The sequence below is a fragment of the Rhipicephalus sanguineus genome, chromosome 4 (assembly GCF_013339695.2).
Source record: "Rhipicephalus sanguineus isolate Rsan-2018 chromosome 4, BIME_Rsan_1.4, whole genome shotgun sequence".
Classification (NCBI taxonomy): domain Eukaryota; kingdom Metazoa; phylum Arthropoda; class Arachnida; order Ixodida; family Ixodidae; genus Rhipicephalus; species Rhipicephalus sanguineus.
The window spans coordinates 199,067,235-199,092,742 of NC_051179.1; the positions used below are offsets into that span (position 1 = coordinate 199,067,235).

General features: G+C 46.0%; 1 protein-coding gene and 1 non-coding gene across 2 annotated transcripts in view; one reads left to right on the forward strand and one right to left on the reverse strand.

The window, feature by feature from the left end:
* Positions 1-14,772, reverse strand: part of LOC119391023 (N-alpha-acetyltransferase 38, NatC auxiliary subunit) — a 31,251-nt gene extending 16,479 nt beyond the window's left edge. Inside the window, exons 1-2 of the mRNA XM_037658726.2 lie at positions 14,678-14,772; positions 6,974-7,142 (exon numbers count right to left, since the gene is read on the reverse strand). Coding sequence (XP_037514654.1) covers positions 6,974-7,139 — 166 coding nt within the window. The 5' untranslated portion in view covers positions 7,140-7,142; positions 14,678-14,772. The remainder of the gene's footprint in view (positions 1-6,973; positions 7,143-14,677) is intronic.
* Positions 14,773-14,905: 133 nt separating this feature from the next.
* On the forward strand, positions 14,906-14,977 carry Trnap-ugg (transfer RNA proline (anticodon UGG)). The gene has a single exon. It is a non-coding gene; the product is annotated as a tRNA-Pro (tRNA).
* The last annotated feature ends 10,531 nt before the right edge of the window (positions 14,978-25,508 follow it).

Sequence of the window (25,508 nt, forward strand, 5' to 3'; positions counted from 1 at the left end):
CTACTGTAGAGCAGCGAGTACGAAATACTGCTTGCTCCTTTCGTTGATTGAATTCTAAGGTGGTCCTAATTCTATTACTTGTTACCTATGTAAATAGCTTGTAGACAACAGACAGTAAGCCCATCGACCTGTTTTTTTCAAGTCCTTGATGTCCCCTTTCCTATGGACGATGTTAGCACTTCCAAGATTCTGGTACCCTCACTGCCAAGAGATATCCAGGGTGGCCAGTTTGTCTAGCACAGTCTGTCCACCGTCTTTCAACAGATCTGATGTTACCCGATCCTCGCCAGCGGCTTTGCCTCTTTGCATTCCCTCCGAGGCTTTCTTCACTTCCCCTGCCAATACTGGTCGGATGTCCCATTCCAGAAATGCCCAAAGAAGTGGAGGGGAGGCGTCCTCCATCGTAGCACCATTGGTAAACCATCGGACACGTAAGCGGGTTCAGACCCCACCGACAGAATGGGCGATCTTTTGTCAATTTCAGTTCATTTCAATTTACAAGTAACAAGTAGTGTCACATGTTCTAGGCATTTCAGAGAATTGCGCATGCTGCTTGACAGTCTAGTAAGTGGCAACCTAGCATGGTCCTGCATCCCATTTGCAATTTATGAGAAGTCATTTGATAAATGCAGGACATTACATGAGCTATCGACTGTATGCAGGAGCCCCGCCACGGTGATCTAGTGGTTATGGCGCTCGACTGCTGACCCGAAGGTCGCGGGATCGAATCCCGGCCGCGGCGGCTGCATTATCGATGGAGGTGATAATGTTTGAGGCTTGTGTACTTACATTTAGGTGCACGTTAAAGAACCCCAGGTGGTCGAAATTTCCGGAGCCCTCCACTACGGCGTCTCTCATAATCATATCGTGGTTTTGGGACGTTAAACCCCAGATATTATTATTATTACTGTATGCAGGACAACACGTGCTGTTCCTTGTTGCGATAAAGTGCTGCCCAAGAGTGACAATGGCAGATATTAAGCAAATAATGTTTCATTCCATGAAAATAACGTTCACTGGTTATGTCTTTCATATTTTCACATTGCCAGAATCGGAGACATGCTACATACATATTAATTGCTGGAAAACTGTGTGATTGTGATTTTTACAGAATTTGAGCTATAGGCTGTTTTCTACAATGGGAACTGAAATTGTGGGTTGGTGTTTTATTCGAGGATGTTATTTTAAAGTGAAATTAGTGCAAATAAAGACGGACACAAAGGTGCTGTCCTTGCCCGCCTAACCTTCATTTGCGCTCACTTCACTTGGTCAAAATGCAGGACTAACTAGCCCAACTGTCTGTCCTACTGAAGTATATTCGTGGATGTTTACTACCAAGGCAAATGCTGTCAAATAAGGTCACCAATTCATTTTTCGGTTTTTTTTCTTCTGTTTCTTGTTTATTTTAACCAGCCAAATTTTTTCAGTTCGTTCTATATTTCGACAATATCTGTATTCGCCGCATGCCGTGTGTGCTTGTCACTTATCCTGAATAAAAGAGGCCAGAAGTGCATCACATCCTAGAAATAAACAATATGCAGCATGCATGTGTGTGCAATGTTTGTGTGTGAGCAAGCCATGGAGTCGCATCGCTGATAAAGTTGTATACCTTGGGTAATTCTGCAACAGTAAGTAGTGGGGGACCATGATCCTTGTTATTTAATGGCAAACGTCCCAACTTTGGCAGCCATGATCTTGTAACTTTATTTTGTGACAAGTTGCCACCTCCTTGCACCGTGTAATGCCTGCAGTTGTAAATATTGTTGCACGAAGAAAACAGGCACACGAGTGCAGAGTTGGTGTTTTTACGTTAAATACAGCTGGTGCCCAAGCGGCGGTAAGAGGCGTTGTCTTCTAATCTGGGGCCAGCTTCCTCATTCTTTTCACCGCAACATCACCCTCCGGGCAGGTTTAGCGCCGTCCCAGTGCAAATCATGGCGCATCACTTAATGTGGGTATATAAGGCTCGAGTCTGGCGACGTGAACAACATCGCTCATGACATGAGGTAGCAAAGACACATCGGCTGGTGCAATCTCGTACGTCACGTCAGACAGTTGGCGCAAAATCTTGTAAGGACCAGAGTAACGAGAAAGGAATTTTTCCGCTAAGTCGATGCGACGAGAGGGCGTCTACAGGAGGACAAGGGAACCAGGCGAAAATTGTGTTTCTCCGTGCCGATAATCGTAGCGTCGCTTTTGAGAAGCTTGCGACGCTGTGAGACGATGAGTGACCTCTCGAGCATGGGCGGCCAAGGTTATTGCATCGCGGGTGTAATCAGTCGCTGAGAATTGTATGTGAGAGGGTAGCAACGTGTCGAAGGGCAAGACAGGGTCGCGGCCATAGAAAAGGTAGCATGGCGAAAATCCGGCGGTGTCGTGACGGGACGAATTATAAGCATAAGTAATGTATGTACAATAAAGCGGCGTCCCAGTCATGGTGATCGTCGGAAACGTACATGGCAAGCATGTCAGTTAGAGTGCGGTTCAGGCGTTCGGTGAGCCCATTCGTTTGAGGGTGATATGCGGTAGTGATCTTGTGTTCGGTAGAACAGGAGTGGAGCAGGTCATCGACGACCTTCGACAAAAAGTAATGGCCTCGGTTCGTGAGTAACTGGCGAGGGACGCCGTGGTGTAGGATGACGCCATTGAGTAAGAAGTCGGCAACATCTGTAGCGCAGCTGGTCGACATCGCTTGTGCAATGGCATATCTTGTTGCATAATCTGCCGCAACGGCAATCCACCTGTTGCCTTTGGTAGAAATAGGGAACGGGCCAAGTAGGTCGAGGCTCACTCGGAAGAATGGCTCTGTAGGGATTTCAATAGGCTGAAGCAAACCAGCGGGAGGCAAGGCAGGCGTCTTCTGGCGCTGGCACAGGTCACAAGAAGCAACGTAGTGATGCACAGAGCGATAGAGACCAGGCCAGAAGAAGCGGCGCCTCACACGATCATAAGTCCGAGTGATGCCCATATGTCCAGCAGTAGGAGCGTTGTGAAATTCCTGGAGCACGGCCAGTCGCAGATGCTTGGAAACGACTAGTAGCAGCTCAAGTCCACGGGACTGAACGTTGCAGCGGTATAAAATTCCATCAGGCAAGGCAAATATCCGGAGAGAAGGGTCGGTGGGTGCGTAGCTTAGGCGGTCCATAAGGTTCTGAAGAACAGGGTCCTGTCGTTGCTCGTCACCGATGTGGAGAAAGCCGGATAGCGACAGAGTAAAGATGTCCACGTCAGCATCGGTGTCATCCGGCTGATCCACGGGATTGCGAGAAAGGCAGTCAGCGTCGTTATGCATGCGTACAGATTTATGCGCTATAGAGAAGTCATACTCTTGCAGATGCAATGCCCAACGTGCAAGTCGTCCAGTTGGGTCCTTCAAAGAGGAGAGCCAACAGAGTGCGTCGTGATCAGTTACAACGCGGAAGGTACGACCAAACAAGCCCAAATGAGCGCAAGGCATTCTCGCTCAGTTATCGAGTAATTGCATTAGGGCATGGAGAGAAGGCGGCTTGCGTAGGCGATGACACGGTCATGGCCCTGTTGATGCTGAGCGAGGACAGCGCCGATGCCATGACCACTCGCATCAGTGCTTACTTCAGTGGGCGCGGAAGGGTCGAAGTGCGAGAGAATCTGGGAACTCGTAAGCCACTCAATAAGGGTAGAGAATGCTTGCTCTTGGTGTGGTCCCCAGAAGAAAGAGGTATCCTTCTTAAGAAGGTCGGTCAGAGGACGAGCGATGTCGGCAAATTTATTTACAAAGCGACGGAAGTAAGAGCATACATAAGCCCATAAAACTGTGGACATCTCTCGTCGAAGGAGGAATAGGAAAATTTCGCACAGTGCGAACTTTCTCTGTATCAGGTTGGATTCCTGCTGCGTTTACGAGATGTCCGAGCAGGGTGATTTCGCGGCGACCGAAATGGCACTTAGATGAATTCAGCGGAAGGCTAGCAGCGCGAAACACAGAGAGGATAGTTCTGCGGCACTGCAGGTGGCTTTCAAAAGTCGACGAAAAGACGGTCACATCGTCGAGGTAACAGAGGCACGTTGACCACTTCAAGCCATGCAAAAGAGAGTCCATCATGCACTCGAATGTAGCTGGCGCATTGCACAATCCAAAAGGCATGACTTTGAACTGGCATACATCATCTGGTGTTACAAAGGCGTTTTTTTTCCCGGTCCATCTCATCAATGCTAATCTGCCAATAGCCTGAACAGAGATCAATTGAAGAAAAATAGTTGCATCCATGAAGGCAGTTAAGGGCGTCATCTATGTGGGGCAGTGGATACCCATCTTTTTTTGTTATCCGGTTGAGGTGACGGTAGTCGACGCAGAAGCGCCACGAGTTGTCCTTTTTTTTTTACTAAGACCACTGGGGATGCCCACGGGCTACTCGATGGTTCAATGATGTGCTTGTCCATCATCTTGTCGACCTCTTTTTGTATGATGGCCCTTTCCGCAGCGGAGATGCGATATGGTCTTCTACGAATGGGGCTCGCGTCACCGGTGCTCATGCGATGGGTGACAACAGATGTCTGTCCGAGAGTGCGGTCATTCAAGTCAAAGATATGCCGATAAGATGACAGCAGGTGATGAAGAGCTGTTGTTTGTTCTGCAGGAAGATCAGGGGCAATTCTCTTACAGATGTTGTCCGCAGTCGACGAGGACGAAGTAATAGGTGACAAAGGTGTGCTGGTACTGGAGAGGGATTCAGTGGCCAAAGAAGAGATTCTCCCAAAGGGGTGATATGTGCCACGGCGATGCTATGTGGAAGCACGTGCGTAGAAAATACAAAAGTGACGACTGGGATGCACGCCCGATTCTCGATATTTGGATTATGGTGCTTGGCAGGGCAATATTTCGCGAAACCATGTTGGTGAGCGGCGACACAACATAGTCGCCATCTGGGATGGGAGGACAGGGCGTCAGGAGAACAGCTGTAGCAACTTGTGGGGACAGGCGAGCGAACTCAGCAGAACATAAACGGGGTGATTCACAAGTTGTGGCGTTGGCAGAGAACAGCAGGAGCAGTCAATTTGGGCTGAGTGCTTTGAAAGAAAAATCTATGCCGAGAATGAGGTCGTGCGGGCATTGTTCGAGTACAATAAATAAAACAATTGCGTTGTGGCCACCAACGATAACACGTGCTGCACACATTCCGAGAACAGCTGCAGTGCTACCATTGGCGACTCGTACTGTGCTCGTCGCGGTGGGTGTCGGAACATTCCTGAGCCTTCGGCGGAGAGCAGTGCTCATAACTGAAAGCTGCGTCCCTGTGTCAACAAGAGATGTGACATGAACACCATCAACTTCCACGTCCAGTAGGTTTCCGCATGTAGGCAGGGTCGGTAGAGGATTTGAAGGCCGGGTCTTAGTTGCAGCGCCACCTCCGGGAGTTGCGCCGCCTAGTTCCCGAAGTGAAGCGGCCGGTTGTGGATGGTGATGAGGAGCGGTGAATGAGAGGTGAACGCGAGCGACGACCTTGCGGAGACGGGGAGCGGCTGGACCTTGGCGGGACATTGTCAACGTTGATGCTCCGAGTCGGCGTGTAGGGAGAGAAAGTATGACTGTCCGCCGGCTGGTGGTAGTGACTAGGAGACGACCACCGAGGAGGTGACGACAAGCGGCTGCGGCAGTGACGTGCAATGTGTTCAATACGGGAACAATTAAAGCAGACGAGTCGATCGTCCACGGTGCGCCACTCGGCTGGTTTGCGGCCGAGCGGAACAAAACTTTGCATCTGGCTGCGAGTGGCCGGGGGAACCTGGTAAGTGTTTGTGTGACGGACCGAGCAGAGTGACGGCATGCCCAAACTTGCGATTTCTTCCCGAACGACACCTTGTATGAGGGAGATGGAGGGCATGTTGTCCCTAAAGTCTGAACGAACTGGAGCCGGAGACATAGCTTCAAGATCATGGCGAATAAGGCGCGTGATGTCTTCAGGTGCTGTCGGTTGGACGAGCCGTGGTGGTGGGTCTTCGCATGAATAGGTCGCGGTGGTATTCGACAATCTGTCGTACACTTGAGCACCTCGACGGCCCTTTGCCTGTTCGAAGCGTTGACCCTCCTTGATGATTTCATCCACCGTAGAGCAATCTTTGCACATCAGGAGGTTAAAAACATCGTCGGCAATACCTTTTAATATGTGCCCGATTCTGTCTGCTTCGGTCATGCTGTTGTCAGCTTTGTGGCAGAGAGACAGTACATCTTGTATGTAGACAACATACGACTTTATTGACGTCTGAGTGCGGCCCACAAGTTCTTTCTTTGCGGCCAGCTGAAGACCGGTCTGTCTACCAAATCGCCCATTTTTTTGTTTACAGACGTCCCAGCTCGTTAGGTCAGCTTCATGCGTGTCATACTATTGCCGCGCAGTTCCCTTAAGATAAAATATCGGGTTTGCTAGCATGAGGGTCGGGTCCCACCCGTAGCTGTCACTCACCCTCTCGAACAGTGTTAGCCACTCCTCGACATCAGTCTTATAGGTGCCACAAAATGGCCCAGGGTCCCGTGGATGGGTGAGGGAGACCGCTGGCACGGAAGTCGACGGTGGTTGTGCCATTGAGGCGGCAGGCAGATGACATCCGCTGCGAAGTTCTGTACTCGTACCCAGCATGTCCACCAAAATGTTGCACGAAGAAAACAGGCACACGATTGGAGAGTTGTTGTTTTTACGATAAATATAGCTGGTGCCCAAGCAGTGGTAAGAGGTGTCGTCTTCTTCTAATCTGGGGCCGACTTCCTCATTCTTTTCACCGCAACATCATGATCTGCACGGACTAAATCTAGGGCCCACGCACAATTGCTGAACGTATGGTAGGATGGTGCTAGTGGTAACTGAATTGATAGAGCATCGGACGTGTGATGCAGAAGGTCTGGGTCCTACCCGCAGCAAAGTGCCTTTGTTTTCCCCCAGATTATCATTTGAAAGAATACAGTTTTGCCTAACATGACTGTCCTGACAAACGGTCTCACCTGGCTGCAGGTACTCGGAGCAGGAGCCGAGGATGATGTTCTGGTCTCGGTCGGTGCAGAGGAAGCTGCCCACCAGGGTGCGGCCATCACTCATCTCCACCCGCAGGCTCTGGTTGAGCCATTGACGCAGTCGCAGCCGACCACCGCTTTCCTCCCCCGCTGCCATACCCTGCACAAGCCAAGCAAGACAGTGGCCAGCATTGCAAACAGTCAACACAGAAAGCAGATTAGGCCCAAAATATTCCAAGACATTCAGAATGTGCCTTCGATGCCACTTGATATTACTTTGTGTGGGAAAAAAAAAAAAGAGAGAGCTTTTACATGTGAGCACATATGTCTACACTCTGAACATTTGCAATAGTAGTGTACGAAGCTTGGCGATAAAAGTTGGCACAGGGTTAAGAATGAGGCCAGCAGAGCCATTACCATGGTGGATGACCCAAGTAGGAATAGGCAAGCAGCACTGCAGATGACGTCATTAGCCCAGTTTGTGCCAACTCACACAAGTACAGCTCAGAAGAAACAGGGATTCGCTTCATGGAACAAAGGTTTATTTTACAGCGAAAGCTGTTATGAGATCATTTCACCGGCAGTTTTTGGTGCCGTAGTTGTCCGCCGCCGCCGGTGTCTGTAACCAGTATCGCTCGAAAAAAAAAAAAAAACGAAATAAGAAAAAAATTCCAGGATGGAACGAGGTTCGAACCTGGGTCCTCTGCGTGGGAGCCCAGTATTCAACCTCTGAGCCATGCCGGTGCTTGTAACTGCTTTGCAAAAAGGTTCTATACAGGTTTCATGTCGGGAAGGAACCACATTAGCATATGCAATATAGCGTGGTAGAAGAGTAAAATAAGCACCAAGCGTCGCACAACACGAATTCTGTAACCAGGTGTCACACAATGCGAATTGCGCAACGAGTACGTTGTTGAATGCTTCCAACCCATTACAAAGGGCTCTGCCATAATTCTTCGTCGTCATCAGGCACAGCACCAACAAAGTGCGCATAATGCCTTACATGCGTTTAGCAGGTACCACGGCTCTCCGTAGAATGACGAAAAATGGCACAGTGCCTGCTGCCCTACTTCTCAAAAATTACAATGATTTATAGCGTAGTGGGTTCCTCGCAAGTGCACTTGTATTGGTTGCCAAGGAAGCCCATAAGTGCATGATCCGTTTCCTCGGGGTGTCAGTAAAGTTCTTCGCCCCCCCCGTCTCTCTCCGACGTCAACGTATGTTATACAGCATGACGGGAGAGGGAAATAGCGACCGGGCGTCACCCAATGCAAATTACATAACTGGGCCGTTTAAAGCTTCCAACCCATTACAAAGGGCTGAGCCATAATTCTTCATCGTCATCAGTCGTCGCGTCAACAAAGTGCACATAATGCCTTACAGACGTGTAGCTGGTGCCTCGCTTCTCCGCAGAATGACGAATGATGGCTTAGTAGGTGTTCCCAACTTCACAAAAATTGTGATTTATGGCGTAGTGGGTACCTTTCTAGTGTACTTGTATTGTAGCCCCAAGAGAGCTTACAACGGCCTCTAAAAACGCCACTCTTCCAGCTTTCGCTGTGACTGTGCTGCGGTTTCAGCGCAGGCCTGGCGTTTTTTTATATTCGCAGGTTTAAGGTGGTGAAACCGTAATATTATAATGAAGCACGCCATAGTCAGGGACTATGCATTAATTTGAACCTGGGGTTCTTGAATGCACCCCTCAAGCTAAGTACACGAGTGTCTTTGCATTTCACCCTCATTAAAAAGCAACCACCGTGGCTGTGAATCGAACCCGTGTTCTTGAGCCACCACATCGAGTAATACTCAAGTGAGTTTGGTGTTATTTTAGTACAACAAACTGATTACACATTTATCGGTGCAAGCAAACATTTGATAAACTTTTCCAGGTGGGCCACTCAGGCACCATGTTACCCGCATCTTTTTTTGTAACTTGATGCTACCCACACTGAGCTGTCTCTTCAGCAAGCTTCATTAGAAACAGAGCAAGATTTAAGGTGGCTGCTCTCTGCACTGCTGTCTACACATTTTACCTTAGAAGCTTGTACTTAAATACATAGAAACACAGAAATCAGTTTGTCATGTATTCACTGAGCCAATTTCCACAAATTTTGCAGCATGAAACAAAAAAAAAAGCAGAAATAAATTTGTGCTTTTTTTGCAAAAATTGCTATCAGACGTTCAGAAGCGCAATAAAAAACTAAAAATGGCAGTAAAATTGTTTAACGATAACCACCTATCAGACAAAACGAGATGAAGACAAAACAATAAATTGTCGAGTTTAGAATTGACCAGTAAAAAGGGAATATCACAAATTTGCACACGGTGCCTATTAGGCCATTCAAGGCAGGTAACACTCATAAATATTACTGTAATTGTGACCTGGCACAACCGGCAGTGGACTGCACAAGCAATGCAGAGGTTTAGAATAACAGAGAGCTGAGCTAGTTGGTAAGTATTCATTCTAAAAAGACAGGGCTGAGGTGCAGGAGTCACCTGGAGACAATTTTGCGGCTGTGACACTTGGGGTGGCTACCTCTGTGACTTTGTCGGCCAACACGGCAAGTCCAGTAAGATCCATGGTAGAAGCTGTTGCCAGCAGAGGTTCTGCTTCCACAGGTGGCAAGTTGCTTTTTGTGCACTTTGGTTTTGCTTTGCCATATAATTTCCAAAGCTTAATTAAAACTACAAATAAATTCCCTTTGCTTTCCTTGGCTGCTGGCATCATATGATCTCTTTCTTCAGGTAAACAATGTAGCATTCTTGTGTGAGCTGATACCATAAATCATACATGGTATGAGGCATATTATCAGCTCACACAAAGTCTCGCGTTTGTGCAAAGCAATGAAGTTGTGAATGCTGCGCTAAAACTTTGCCAAATTGGAGAAACCTCCCTTTAAATACAGGAAACGAAGCTTACTATTCAGTGAGCTCACATTTTTTTTCTCAAGTTAAAAAGGATTTTATTCAAATATGGATAAAAGCAGCAAAATAATGAATTAATGTTGTCGCACACATTAAAGGGCATTGCTTGAAATGTGGCAGCATGGTGCTTTTCACTGAAATGGAAATACTTTGAAATCATAGGGATCAGATGACCAGAGAAATCATTGAATCTTTCCATATCAATAAACGAATAGAGAGTTGTATCAGCCAAGCATCAGCTGTACTCAATGATTGTGAACTTTCTTTTTTGGAAGATCAACGTGAAGGTCCTTACTTAGTATCAGTGAAAATCATTTTTAAACATAGTATGTGGGTGTCTATGTATACCAATCCTGTTTTTTTCAAGATAAACTATTTGCAAGTGCAGCGGTGGTCTTATATCGGTTTCTTCCTTTTCTGTCTTGTTTCCATGCACTGCTTCGCGTATTAAGACGTGTTGTGCATTGTTGATGAACTGCTGCAGAATGGCACCTAAAGTGGTATTCAAAGCATCTGTCATGATGGCCTGGACTGGTTTTCAGCACCTGAGCAGTGTTGCAGCGGTGACTTAACCTTTTTGAAGACATCGTAGCCTTTTCAGTTCACTTAAGCACCTTCTTGCATTTGAAGTCAAGCAGAGCATCTAGTAAAGCAAAAGTCGTCAGGAATAAATCACCGTAGAAATTTACAAAGCCAAAGAACTGGTCATGGTGGTCGCTTGTGGAAAGTTGTTGATGCAAATCTTGGATGGTGGTGGTTGAATGAAGGTGTCGGAACTGTTGTAAATTGCTATTGGTTGTGTGACGTCATCAGAGAAGGCGCTGTGATATGTAGCTGTGACGTCGCATATATAAGTACACTGCACAATAGAGAGAGTCAGTCACTGGTAGCCCACGGCGGCATTCACGTATCTGAGTGTGTTGTCATTGGGCTAGCGGCCTTCCGCGACACCACATTCGCGACGAGGATGTCCACCGGGATGTCACCACCGTTCTCCGGGCGCACCAGCGATACACAACTGGTTTTGCTTGCTCGAAAACTTCCTGCTCTTGTCTAATGAGTGGGTCAGCAACTCAACAGTGCGCGATTGAAAATTTTGCTGCTGAGGTGCAGGAGTCACCTGGAGACAATTTTGCGGCTGTGACACTTGGGGTGGCTACCTCTGTGACTTTGTCGGCCAACACGGCAAGTCCAGTAAGATCCATGGTAGAAGCTGTTGCCAGGACATCCTGCACATTGGCCACTGCAAACACAATTTGCACAACAGTGCTAGTTCTCACATTGTCTTTGAGCAGCTGCATCATTCGGAAAAGAAGTTGACTCGGGCATTTGTCCCCCATTTTGTCAGTAAACAGAATTTTCTGCACGCAAGAGCACTTCTAATCTGCCATGTGCTGTAGCAGGGGTGGCTTGAGATCGTCATTGGCGGTGACAGACAGTGGAGTATTCAACAAGTCTGCCACGTCATCAACAGCAGTGAATAAGGGCATTCCAGCAGTGTAGTGATACTTTGTGGCTTGTGAGTGGATGCTAGCAACTTGAAATCGTGTTTCTGCCTGAGGAAACCATGCCACGGGCTGCTGGTCCCAATACTGCGGGAGGCATACGGCAATTGGTGAACAGGAGGCATTGCTCAGGAGAGTTCTGTCTGGCCTTGAGAACTTGTAGCATTGGTCTGGTTGTCTCTGCCACAGAAGCATATGGCCTGGATCGCATCTAGTTTCACCAAACTGTGATGACAAGTAACCGCAAAGACCGTGAATTCTCAGAATCCCGAGCAAGGAAGGCTAACATGACAGTGATGGCTCAAAACTAGGTTTATTCTGTGGAATGGTACCTCGTGGTGATGCGTGCCTGCGGCACCTGTGCTCGTGAAGACGTGAGCATGTCCGTTGATTCTATGCGACACCGGTGCTGCTGGCATGCAGTATCAACGGAAAAGGACACCTAGTCGCTTTCCTATGTAGGCATGTAACACAGAGTCACAGGCCAAGACGGGCTCTTTCTAGGTGCCCTAATTCTTGATCCATATTCCAGTACCCATGCCAGTTGTGAATGTCGCTCTCAAGACCCAGCAAATGAGCTCATGTGAGTGCATTAACAATTATTATTGATAAGCTGAGCGCACGAGAAAGTGAGCAAGTGCACACTTCAAACTGAAACGCATGCAAAGAAGTACACAAACTGTGCATGGGAGAAGACAAGCCCGACGATGAATGTGGCTCATCCTTTATGCTACAATACCGTATGTCCCTCACAGTCACGCATTCAGAACAACACCTTTCTCGCCTTTTTGTAACTGCCACGAGACCCCGAAACCACTGACATGGCCTTAGCTAACAGGCTGCTGAGGTGCATATATGTCAGAGCAGAAAACAAGGACAACACAAGCACATGTCTTGCCTGCTGTGGTGCCCCTGCCACTGAGGTACGCACGGACAAGCCCAAGTTGCCCTCCTCCTGAGATACAAACAGCTTCGCCCACCGAGAGTAATAAACAGGCACCTGCAGTTCTGACCTCTAAACTATGAAAAGTGCTAAACAAAAATAGTGTGATCCGAGCTATTTGGTTGAGTCTCTCACTTGGCTGTCATCCCTTATATTCACAGTTTTTGTCACACGCCCAAGAAGACAGGAGCAGAATAGGTGCTTTGTTCATGCTCCATACCACCTGGCCTACCTGTGCGGGTAGATCGACATAGCTTGTGCTATGGCAAAAAGCACAGGAACTGTGGAGAATGCACCCAATGACACTCGGTTATGATGCGAGACATCTTGCATAGGACAAACAGAAAGGTGCACAAATGATAGAACGTGTGAGCATGCCAATTCTTTATAGGCAAAAACAGGCTCGTGCAGCTCCTTCCCTGTACTTGAAGAAGTTATGAAAAAGTACCCTGGAATTTGTGAAGCGCACATCATTCACTGGAGGGAGCAGCACATCACTGGCACACGGGCAGTTGCCTCCATAGCTCCACTGTGTCGGATCGTTTGATGGGAACGGTTTCTGACGGTAATGGCGGCCACTGATGCTGCCTTCCAAGAACAGTTTAATTCCCACCTTTAACCTTGCAAAGCCCAAAAGCACTTCTTTTTCATTTCTGCGTCAAGCTTGTTTTCTTTTGGACTCGACCCCCCAAAGGAGAACTCTGCGTGACACGTCATCATGTCGGGTCTCCCTTTCAATTTCACACACCTTGTATGGCTTTGCCTGCTGTTTCTTTTTGCAGATTTTAGCATCGTTGTTGCATGTTTACAAACCTTTTCTGTTGCCGGTTGTATTTTTTAACATCCTTTTATGCTGTTCAAAATATCACAGCTATGATGTCTCGTTTATTGTCACGTATGACATATTCACCATTATTTAAATGAATTTCACACGGGCCGGTTTTGTCACCAGATAGCATTGTGCCTTTTTCTGTGTTTCGTGCCTCTGCCTTAAATATACTTAGCTATTTGCAATGAAAACCACTTCATAGTCAGCAGTTCGTCCTGTTCAATTATTCACTGCCCGCACTGTTGGAATGCGGACGTTGGATAGGCCTACAAAACTTCTTTGTGGCAGCCTCTTTTACCTCCTCTAGAAGTTTGTAGTTTATGGCTCTCATGCGGTCCTGCACCAGGGCAGGCATTGGCTAACACGTGATGAGCTTACAAGTCATCAGCACCATGCGAGCAGCTGTGTTGCTTACTTGATGCCAGGTTGGTGGCCACTTCACTGTCCAACCATAACGGCCTTTTTTTGCCACGGTAGGCCTGTTGTGGCTCTCCGCCTGCTTTTTTTTTTTCTTTTCAGTCATAGTCCTTAGCTAAATAAGGGATTCATTGGATCCCCTAAACTTTTTTTTTCTTCAATCCACACAGCGACACTTAGCTCAACACGTTTTCGGCACCATACATGAAAAAGAAAGACAGGGACAACAGACGTGCTGCCTCAGCATTGTAGCACGACAAAGTGCCCGGTAACCCAGAGACAATTCTGTCTGACGATGGGTCCAGGAGACTGGAGCTGGCCTCAGCCGTAATTTGAAACTGCCACGACCACTCTCCATAATCATCCACAGTCAGTGGGCAGTGGGGTGATCAAATCAGGCAATGCATGACGAGTTTTGTGCTGCTCAGGTTTGAAGCCTTGCAATTTCCCGCGCTGTTTACAATGGTGAGCTCCATTTTCTCTGCCAAATTCAAAAGGTATATTCCAGTTTTATCAGTGGACTTATCGAGCTCCTAAATATATGCCTCGATATCAACGACATATTACCATGCAGACCAATATTTACCAAGTGCTTTCGTGAGCGTTTTTATCAGGCCAGAGGTACACAATGCAACCTTGGCTTGTTGTGATGTTTATGCGACAAGAAGTTAAAGTATTTCGCAGTAAGAAATTGAGTAGACAATTAGTTGAATGGCGCGCTACACCTTACGCTACCGTGGCTAAGTCGTAGCCTAGTGACATATTTTAGCCGCGAAAGAGCACATACACAGAGCAAAGAAACACACAACGACAGGACAGGTTTCTTGCTCTGTGTATGTGCTCTTTCACGGCTAAAATATGTCACTAAGCAAGTACCAACTTGGTCAACAGTCTTGTTAAAACATAAGTCGTAGCCGTGTAGCGCGACGCCAAGACCAGCTATTCGCGCACGTGTACGAGGACTCAGTTACATGATGGTTGTGGCTGTGTGAAACATGACACGCTGCGGCGCTAAAGAATAACGATGGGCCGCTTTCTCGATCCTACAGGCAGTACGACTCCCGCGTGGCACTCACCTGACTGTACTACAGCTGCAATGGCAAACGACGAGATCAATTGGGCGAGATCTGAGGCAGAACCACGACAATTCTCGCGTAAAGCGCAGTAGGCCGGTAAAGTTTTGATGAAATATGACTTGGAAAAACAAAAACAGAGGATATAATAAATACGCACAATGACAACAAAAAACATCTTTCTACTATGAAATAATCCTTAATAGGGGTAAGAAAGCTTCAGTCGCTGTCGGCCCGTTGGTCTAGGGGTATGATTCTCGCTTTGGGTGCGAGAGGTCCCGGGTTCAAATCCCGGACGGGCCCTGCATTTTTTTTTTTTTTTTTTCTGTCCAGTTGTTTATTTATTGCAGGCCTTGCGTATTTACTAGGATTGTGCACACCAAAAACGACAAGTGGAGGCTACACACCTCTTCCGAAGGAGTAAACCACGGTGACAGATCAGTGAAGCAGGACAAAGGGGACAAAAAAGACACGACACATCGCAACAAAATTTATTTCAGAAACAATACTAATAAATAAATAATAAATAAATAAATAAATAAATAAATATGTGGATAGCAAAATGACGTCTTCCGGTTCGATGCCTATATCTCTTCGCTGTTTCAAGGTGTCTGCCGTTCAGTGTAATCGGGGAGAAAACGCGTAAGGTCGATTCCACGAAAGATAAAAAAAAGGTGTATACTTGATGTTTCCGATTTTCCTGATAATTTTGTATGTTGTGCACATATGACTGCACAGCACGAAATCGCAGTTCGTTTTCAAATAAAAACTTTTGTCAACACAGGAAAATTCTGCAAGCGTCGCCGGTTGACGACGACCATTTTACTTAAAATGTACTGATGGGCTAGTTGGTGAGCCATGATTCTCGAATAGGCAGCGCACAAAAGGCAACGAACACGTACACAAAAAGACGCATGTACACAAAAAGACGCAAAGACGAAGAGTGCATTTTCGTAAATTCGCAACCATACTGGCAGCTACTGAAGCTATATATTACAAATATCATTCTTTTTAGATGAAGTAGCTCTTATCATTTCATGGAATTCTGAGCAAATTATGTATTTTTAAAAATTCACGAAACACGCTGCGTTTTTGAAAATCAGTCAAATTTGGGACGCTATGGCTACTTCTGTGAACATCTTAGCTTGTTTATACTTGCAGTATGAATAGGCCTTTATGTGAATAATGAACCTCTGCATTTGTATTTCTCTAACAATTTTCAAAGTAATAAATTTTCATGCTCGAAACGCCAAAAAGACAAAAGTGCTCCTCGATTCAAAAATCTATAATGAAAAAACCCCAATCTCAATTCTGTTCAAAGTCCCCCAAAATGTTCTCAAAGGACTGCAGAATGATATTATGAAAAAACATGTTGCACCATTTTTATTAGAACAAAAGCAGAAAATGTCAAACATTGTGTTTCCAGAGCGTGATGGCTACTGCGTAAAGGACATCTCTAGTAACAAGAAAATACAGTAACACGTCTTTTTATTTCTCTGAGCTTCGCTAGACAACAGTAATGATCTATTGTCGGATAGTGGGAACTGTTTTGTAAAGAAAAAGATCGTTCCAATTAAATGCATTTGCGTGGTTTGCGACTTCACGCCAGTGTTAGACATCCCTCAGTCCACAGTAGACACTTTCAGTTGTAGCCTCCTTTTCTTTTATCTATTTCAGTTGAGTATAATTCATATCTTGCATGCCAAAGAACGCATACACAAATACACAATTTTCTCAGAATTCCATGAAATGATAAGAGCTATTTCCTCTTTACTTCCACTTCCGCCAAAAAGAAATATATTTGTAATATATAGCTTCAGTACGTAGCTGCCAGCATGGTTGCGAATTTACGAAAACGCACTCTTCGTAAAATGGTTGTCGTCAACCGGCGACGCTTGCAGAATTTTCCTGTGTGGAAAAAAAAATTATTTGAAAACGAACTGCGATTTCGTGCTGTGCAGTCATATGTGCACAAGATACAAAATTATCAGAAAAATCGGAAACATCAAGTATACACCGTTTTTTATTTTTCATGGAATTGACCGCTTTCTGCGATGCGGTTGTTACCAGTTATCGTGCCTCCTCCCCGATTACACTGAACCGCACACAACTTGAAGCAGCGAAGAGCTGAGCCTTGAAGGTTCTGTGAACTGGAAGCGCTGTAGCAGACGACGCGCCGTTTTGCTATCCACCTTGGAAGCCTTGGAAATATGCAGTGGGTCGCTCTCTTCGGCTCCTTTCGGAGAGAACGCAGCGCTCGTGCAGAGGGCCGGGCCCCGCCTTGAATGTCGCTGTCGCGCATCGTCACCGAGTGCCCGCCAATAAACGTCTTTACAATTTGGTGCGCGGATGGCACCGGCGTCGAGGACTGGCTCGCGATTTACGAGCGTGTGAGCGAACCCAATAAATGGGACGAGGCAGGCAAACTGAGAAACCTGGTTTTCTACCTCGCGGGTGTCACAAGCCTATGGTACAACAACCACGCATCCGATTTCACTACGTGGTCCGCTTTCAAGACCGCCATCGTCGACGTGTTTGGCCGCCCTGCCGTTCGTGTCAAGTCAAGTGTCGATCTCCTAGTCAGGAAATTTATAATTCATGCCACGTCTTCAATATAACATTCAAGAGGAATACATTTTGTTATAATGCAAGACGTTGGTCAAAAACGGTGATTAATAATACTCAGAACGGGTATATCTGCAACTGCTTAGAATCACAGTCACAGACGAGTCTACGCTCATCCTGGAAATCTATTGGGGGCAATAGTGGAAAGAAGCGCCCATAATGTAGCGAATAGGGAGCCCTGGGTAAGGAGACCATCGCTACAAAGTATATGAAACGTCTTTATGCTTACCGGTGCACAAAGCTGGGAAGGGTCTTTGAGTGTTTATCAGTAAGCCGCAGCACACATAAAAAGTTTCACAAAAAATGCATTTACCATCGCGGCATTCTTAGTTTATGCCTTTACAAGGCCTGTATGTACACCAAGAAGTAGCTGTCCGCTGTGAGAGAGCGTGCGACTTTTCATGTCGCAAATATTCTTAACGCGTTTCATGCGGACGAGCGAACACCATAGCACATTATTTTAAACTTATCATCATGCGAACAGCGTGTGCAGGTGAATGACGATTGCACTGGTTGCGAGGAAACGAATGTGCTCTTCAAATAGATTTTTTCTTCAACTCTTATTTCCCATCCATGGAAGTTTTTTTCGGTGCGAGAGTTTCGTTATTTCAAGGCTCAGTCAGGCTTGACGAATAAATGTCGGCGATACGCCACAGACGCCCTCTGATGGGCTCCAGTGTTTCTTAATTCCAAATTCATCGAGACTTTGCTAGAGACTGCTAAGAACATGCTAAGCGCTCTCTTTGTATTAATATTTTTTTTGATGATTTTGCATTTCTATATGACATATAACGGTAAATATTGCAATGACTTGATCTACCTTATCCAGTGACGTCTCCTACAATGAAGAGAATGCAAGCCCCACACAGATACAGGACGGTACACGCCTTTAAGAAGACCAAGGGCCTGCTCAAGGTATAGTTGTACTATATTATGCACCAGCCATATGAAACTGAACAGAGAATATTGAAACCATTTCAGAACAAGGAAGAAATCAGTACAGTAATCTGGACATTGGGCTCTACCAAAGTGCAAACAAAATTGACGATGTTGTCAAGTACCAGCTTCTCGTATCCCCCTGGCGTCCCGATATAACCCACAAGTTGTACTGCTTCAACGACTCAAAACAGAAGCGGAAGTTTCAGCTGGCATGGCTCGACAAGTACCCATGGCTCAGCTATTCCGCGGTGTGTGAGGGTACATTTTGTCGTGATTGTGTAGTATGTTGCCGCCCTGAAGTTGGCAAAGGCCATCACACGTCCGCTGGTGCGCTCGTGTCCAGACCTTGCCAAAACTGGAAGCGCGCATTAGACATATTTGAGTCTCACCAGAAAACGGGGTACCATCGGGAAAGTCAACTGGCCGCTGATTGTTTTATAAAAGCATTCTCTAGTGGTGCGCGTAGTGTAATTGACCAGATCGATAGCGGCAGAGTGTTGCAGATAAATGAAAACAGAAAGCGAATGGCCCCTATAGTCGACACAATAATTTTTTGTGGAAGACAAGGCCTGTCTCTTCGTGGCCACAATGACAGCGGACCATTGGATCTCAGCACAGTCCCATCAGAAAATGAAGGCAACTTCAGAGCATTGCTACGTTTGCGGGGTGGTTGCGGTGACAGCAGCCTTAAGGAACATATTGAGAACTGTACCGGCAACGCCTTAAGTCCGACAGTTCAGAATGAGATAATTGAAACCCGCGGAACTCTCATAAGAGAGAACCTCGTTGCAAAGATTAACAATGCAGGTTGCTTTTCTGTACTCGCGGATGAAACAACAGATGTTGCTGGCATTGAACAGCTTACAATATGTGACCGCTACTTGGACAAGGAAAGCAACCAGATTGAAGTGTTTTTGGGTTTTGTTCCCCCGTACATGACCAAAGCGGCCGCAACCTTGCAGCGGAAATCATAAAATTTTTAGCAAGCATTGGAATTGACATGAACAACCTTCGCGGGCAGGGTTACGATGACGCCAGTTCGATGGCTGGAAAAGCAATGGTGTGCAAGCTGCAGTTCGCGAGAAGTACCCGAATGCGCTGTGCACGCACTATGCCAGCCACAGTTTAAACCTAGTGCTTTGCGCTGCCTGTTCTGTAGCGGACATTAGAAATTGCTTAGGAACAGCAAAGGAGACTGCGAAAATTTTCCGAAAGTCCGCAAGCCGATCAAACGTTCTGCGTGAAAAGATTGCGTTATGAGCCTTGGCGCAAGCGGCTTCTCGGGTTGTGCGAGACCCGCTGGGTCGAGAAACATGACGCGCTTCTTTCTTTGTTTGCCTGTTTGACCCTGTCATTGCAGCACTTACTGAAATTAAATCAACTGGGAGCCCCGAGAACGCAGCCCAGGCCAACAACCTGATGTGTGTATTGCTGTCAACATTATTCATTGTACACTCTAAAAAGTAAAGGAGGAAATGGGGGGTCGAGGTTACTCCTTTAGGGGAGTAACTTACCTGCCACACCCATTACTCCTTTTTGGGGGTAACTGCGACGGGACGAACCGTTACTCCCCGTAGAAGTTGCTCCTTCAGGGAGTAACTGACTGGAGCAACGGATGCTCTTTGTGAAAACTCCCACGGGAGCAACGGTTACTCTTTCTCGATACTCCTCAAAGGAGGAACGGATAGTCTTTTTCGATACTCCCACGGGAGGGACGGTTACTCTTCTTCAATACCCTCAAGGGAGCGACAGTTACTCTTTTCGATTACTCTTCTAGAGAGCAGCCGTTGCTCCTTTCCTAAACTCCTAAAGGGAGGAACGGATGCTCTTGGTCAATACTCCTATGGGAGTGACACTTGCTCCTTACAAATACTCCCGAGGGAGGAAAAGATAGTCTTTTTCAATACTCCCAGGGGAGCGACGGTTTCTCTTTGCAAGGAGGAATGGATACTCTCTGTCAATACTCCCACGGGAGCAATGCTTGCTCTTTCTGAACACCTAAATGGAGTAACACTTACTCTTTCCCATTAGTCCCGCAGGGAGGAATGCATATTATCTCTCAATACCCCCATGGGAGCGACATTTACTTTTTCACAACATTCCTCATCGGAGCAGCATGCAGTTATAATCATCCTCAATGCCTCTCGATGGAGTAACGTTTGCTTGTATTGAGTGCTCCTCAAGAAACCAGCAGTCCAGCTCTCCAATCGGCAAATGAAAAAAAGTTTTGAGGAACATGATTTTCATCGGGTTGCGCCAAGTCTGACACAAACGCTCCAGGAGAGGGTAGAAATCCAGATCTATTTGTGAGAAAAATACTTTATTGAAATCAGTCTGGCTGTTCACTGGCTCAAGATGGTTAGAGCCACACGGACGAGTGACGTCGGCAGCAAGACGCTCTGAACTTTCAGAACTTGACACAGGAGATCGAAGGTCCGCTGAGCTTTCTTGCCGAAAACAATGTTCAGCGCCCAGTATAGCGCGATTTGTGTGGCAATGGCTGCCAAAAGGCCAGTCTCCTTAATATCAAGGCCCTCCAGGCGCATAGTAAATTCCCTTGAAGTCAACAAGCTTCCATTGTATGTCACTGTCGGCACATGATGCGTCTCCTACAAAAAAAAAGGCACATTTTAACACAACGCTTGTTGCTTCATTATTACAGCAGCTGCTTCATGTAGCAACAGATAAAACCTAATGCTTTACGACACACTGACAAATAAATGAAATTGCAACTTATTTGCAAAACATGATTCGACACTGGAAGGAACATTCTTAACAAGTCAAAGCATTTGCAGTAAGGCTACAGGTTTATCCACAGGTTAGAGACTGGTCTCGTTTACACGGAAGCCAATTAATTGGTTCTGAAAAAAAAAAAAACAGAGGCCTTTGCTGTTTGCAGGCAGCACTCATGCTAGCATACTTTATAAAGTAGAACCCTGCTGATACATTTTTCAAGGCCATGTGCAAAAAGAATGTAGGAGCCAGGAAATGGGAAAAAAGTAAAAGTGAGAGTCGTAGTGAAATGCACAATCATATCTCAGTGGTTATCGATGAAAAAAAAAAGTGCAGCGTTGGCTCCTGTACCTTTTTTCCATCTGATCAGCACAATGCGAGCAAATTCATTGTGGTAGGTGGGAGTTGAGCTGTTAGAATCAATTATCGACTTGAGAGACTTACTTTCCTGCACTAATTATAGATACCCATTGTGCCACGTGGCTCCTGCCATGATAACTTGAGTGTACATTTTTTCCGAAGAAACCCAGTGTCTGAGTGGCCAGCACCTAAAACGGTATCTTGAAGCGACCATCCGTCGTGATCCTTTCACATCCATAAACAAGATTATCGCTGGATGCACCGGCGATAATGCCACGAGCAATGACGATCTCAGCTGACCTGCTCAGTATTTTCGGCATAGTGCCAGGTTGGTGTGGCTTGTAAATGGCCGCATGTCTTGCAACAGTGAAAGACCAAAAACACAGCCCTTTTTCCCAAACTTCACCACCACTGCGCGCATTGGCACACTCGGCCATGATCTCATCAATCGACAGAATTGTGGAGTTAAGAACTGCATTATCGACGAAAACATTATTGTAAGTGATTCCATTGGAGGCATGAAAGAACCGAGCATGCCCAGCATGCTAGCATGACTACAGCAATGACCCGCAAGTAAACAGAGTGCGAAAAGACCATGCCGTCTCTGGTCTTCATGGCCTTAATTTTGCCAACACCTCGCACAAAACACATTTTAGAACTATGTGACCTTACAGATGGCTGTGAATTGCAAAGGATGATTGAATAATTGATGACTGAATAAATGTTTAGGGGGTAAAATAGACTTCAAATCTTCCCGAAAAAAATTGTGAAATTAGAGAAAATATGCGATTTGTCGCATGTTTGACCGTATTTTTCTAACTGATGCGGTCTAAGTAAAAATCCTCCACATCCGGCGTTTGATAGAAGACTTCGTCGTTAAGTAATGAAGAAAGTCTAATCAAATACTTTTTTTGTTTTAAGGAAGAAAATAATTTTTCAATTTGGCCCTCCGAACGCGCCCGCATTTCATTTTGTTGCCACTTCGCCGCAAAGCACGTGGTCGCTCTTCCAGCTGACACTCGTCACAGGCAGCGGCAAGATGCGAGATGTATGTCAGTGGCTCGTGAGTGTTCGAAAGTCTTGTCGCGTTGATGTCAGGGCGACGAGTAATCAATTCGCGTTACAATGTGAGCTTGCTTGGCGGGCCCAATGGGAAGTATGGACGCCCGAGAGCAGCCTATGGCGGCGTTGGCACAGTGTGCTACAGGGCCGTCTGCACAACTAGCATACACATATATACCGAAAGAAATAATGCACATTGTATACACTTTTTTTGGGGGTATACGTGTTGTGCAGACGGCCTCTAGCACATTGTGCCAACGACGCCATAGGCTGCTCTCGGGCGTCCATACTTCCCATTGGGCCCGCCAAGCAAGCTCACATTGTAACGCGAATTGATTACTCGTCGCCCTGAGATCAACGCGACAAGACTTTCGAGCACTCACGAGCCACTGACATACATCTCGCATCTTGCCGCTGCCTGTGACGAGTTTCAGTTGCAAGGGCGACCACGTGCTTTGCGGCGAAGTGGCAACAAAAAGAAATGCCGGGCACTTACGGAGCGCCAAATTCAAAAATTATTTTCTTCCTTAAAACAAAAAATGATTTGATTAGACTTTCTTCATTACTTAACGACAAAGTCTTCTATCAAACGCTGCATGACGAGGATTTTTACTTGGACCGCATCAGTATGAAAAATACGGTCAAAGATGCGACAAATCGCATAAGTTCACAATTTTTTTCGGGAAGCTTTGAAGTCTATTTTACCCCTAAACATTTTTGTACTATAATAAACTTTCCTGAAAATCATACTAGTATTAAGATTGGTTAGGGGGAGTTGGAGATAGCACAAGAAAAAATCACGAACATTGAAGAGTTTTGTAGTTTTTGAAGATACGTAGCTGGTAGTGAAACACAAATATTTCGGAATTAATGAATAGGACAACTAAAGAGAACCTCTGCGATAGCGCCAGCGTGGTTTCAAAGCTGAACACAAAAAAAAAAAGATTTTATACACATTTTTCTATTAGGCACGGTTTAACAAATACAAGCGAACATAGAGGGGGCGCCATGATCGTCAAAATTTTTATCGAGCAAAAATGTTTTGCCACAATACTCTATGTGGCAGAGGAAAAAGGCACAAATTTTATCATCAAAATTTGCGACGTGCGAGCGCCACGTCTGGGACACTTGGCATGGTATGACCCAATAATAATATCTGGGTTTAACGTCCCAAAACCACGACATGATTATGAGAGACACCGTAGTGGAGGGCTCCGGAAATTTCGACCACCTGGGGTTCTTTGACGTGCACCTAAATCTAAGTGCACGGGCCTCAAACATTTTTGCCTCCATAGAAAATGCAGCCGCTGCAGTCGGGATTCGATCCCGCGACGCGAAGGTCGCGAGATCGAATGACAGGGTCAGCAGTTGTGTGCCATAACCACTAGACCACCGTGGCGAGGCTTATCCATTGAAGGTGCAACTAGCAACTGAGCAAAGAGGCTTATCCATTTGAGAGGCCTGCTTTATAAAGAAACTAACTACGAGCAAGACTTCAATTCGGGCGAGTTGGTACATGCTTAGCTGGGGAAAAACAGCGCAAAAAAGGACGAGGACGCAGGAACACAGTACTCTGTACGAGCGCTGAACTTACAACTGACATCTTTATTGCACCAACCACTCGTTTTTAGAGCGCATCAAGCCGAGCACGCCATTCCAATCACACCGCCAATCAAAATCATCAGGTATGCAAACTACATTGTCACTGAAAGCTATCACATGTACATGAATTTCACGTTCTGTTTTGCCGTTTGCCTTCTTTAAAAATTGTGTGTTCTCAAAACAGAATTTGAAATCGTGGAAGCGTTTTTTATCAGGGAAGCAGGAGACACTTGCATCATCAAGCCATCTATTTTGCTCACTCACGCTGAGATTCAATATCTCAAAGCTTTCATGTAAATCATTTCCTTTACTGTGTTTTTTGTTGGTCATCCTCTAATTTTCCATCGACTTACTCTCAATCATTGTTATCGCGGAAAGTGAGCCTGCGCCTCGAACATGGATTGTTTGTTGTTGTTTTTTGTGTTTTTTTTTTGTTGCTTGTTCATCCTTGTTAGGAACTGGTTTGTTCATTTTATCTGAGTGTGAAAGATTCATGCGCACGGTGTCATTCATGTACACGTGATAGCTTTCAGTGACAATGTAGTTTGCATACCTGATGATTTTGATTGGCGGTTTGGTTGGAATGGCGTGCTCGGCTTGAGCGCTGTAAAAACGAGAGGTTGGTGCAATAAAGATGTCAGTTGTAAGTTCAGCGCTCGTCCAGTCTACTGTGTTCCTGCGTCCTCGTCTTTTTTTTTTTTTTTTAGCTGTTTTTCCCCATCTAACTAAAGTTTTTCTCAAAGCGGTGTGCAACAAGCAGACTAAGTAGTAATTGATAACGATACTACTACTCACGGGACCTGGCTGGTCACTCGAGCATTTATTCTTGCTCTATTTTCGATCACGTCCACTTCTGTAATGTCTACAGACACTTGGAAGTCTTCGTCGAAACGCTATAAAAATAAGAATGCCAGAACTCAGAAGGGAACTACGTAACACACGGATGAAAAGTTCGGAAGTGTCGTGGTTGCAATGCTGGCCAACAAAGATTCACAGCCTACTGTTGCCACAAGCAGTCATACTATTTATATATCCCAAATTTCCGCCATAGCAAGTGACAAGCGCGACATTTTACTACATCTAAAATTAAAACACACTATAACGAGGTTCGACTACTGACAGTGTCGGCTACTCATACACGTGCAGCAGCGCTAGATGCCGAACACTACTGGAATTGACGCCTTGCGTGGCCTCGAAGAAGGATATCCTACTCAACAGAAATAACTTTCACGTTTTCTATGATGAAAGAAGTGAGGGCTAAATTCGGTGCAACAATGTTGTCATCAAGGCTTAGATGGGACCAAATTTGGCAATAACGTAAAATTTAGCGCTGCCGGATTTTTATATAAAATGGACGATGCTCAAAAATGTAACACAAAGCTGCAGTAATCGATGACAAACGCTGCTGCAACCGCTACAACATGACGATCAAGCACTCACCGTTAAGCAGATGGTGGAGACGTCAACTTCAGAGAACATGTCCAACTCCTTTATACGTTCCATTGAATCCCGC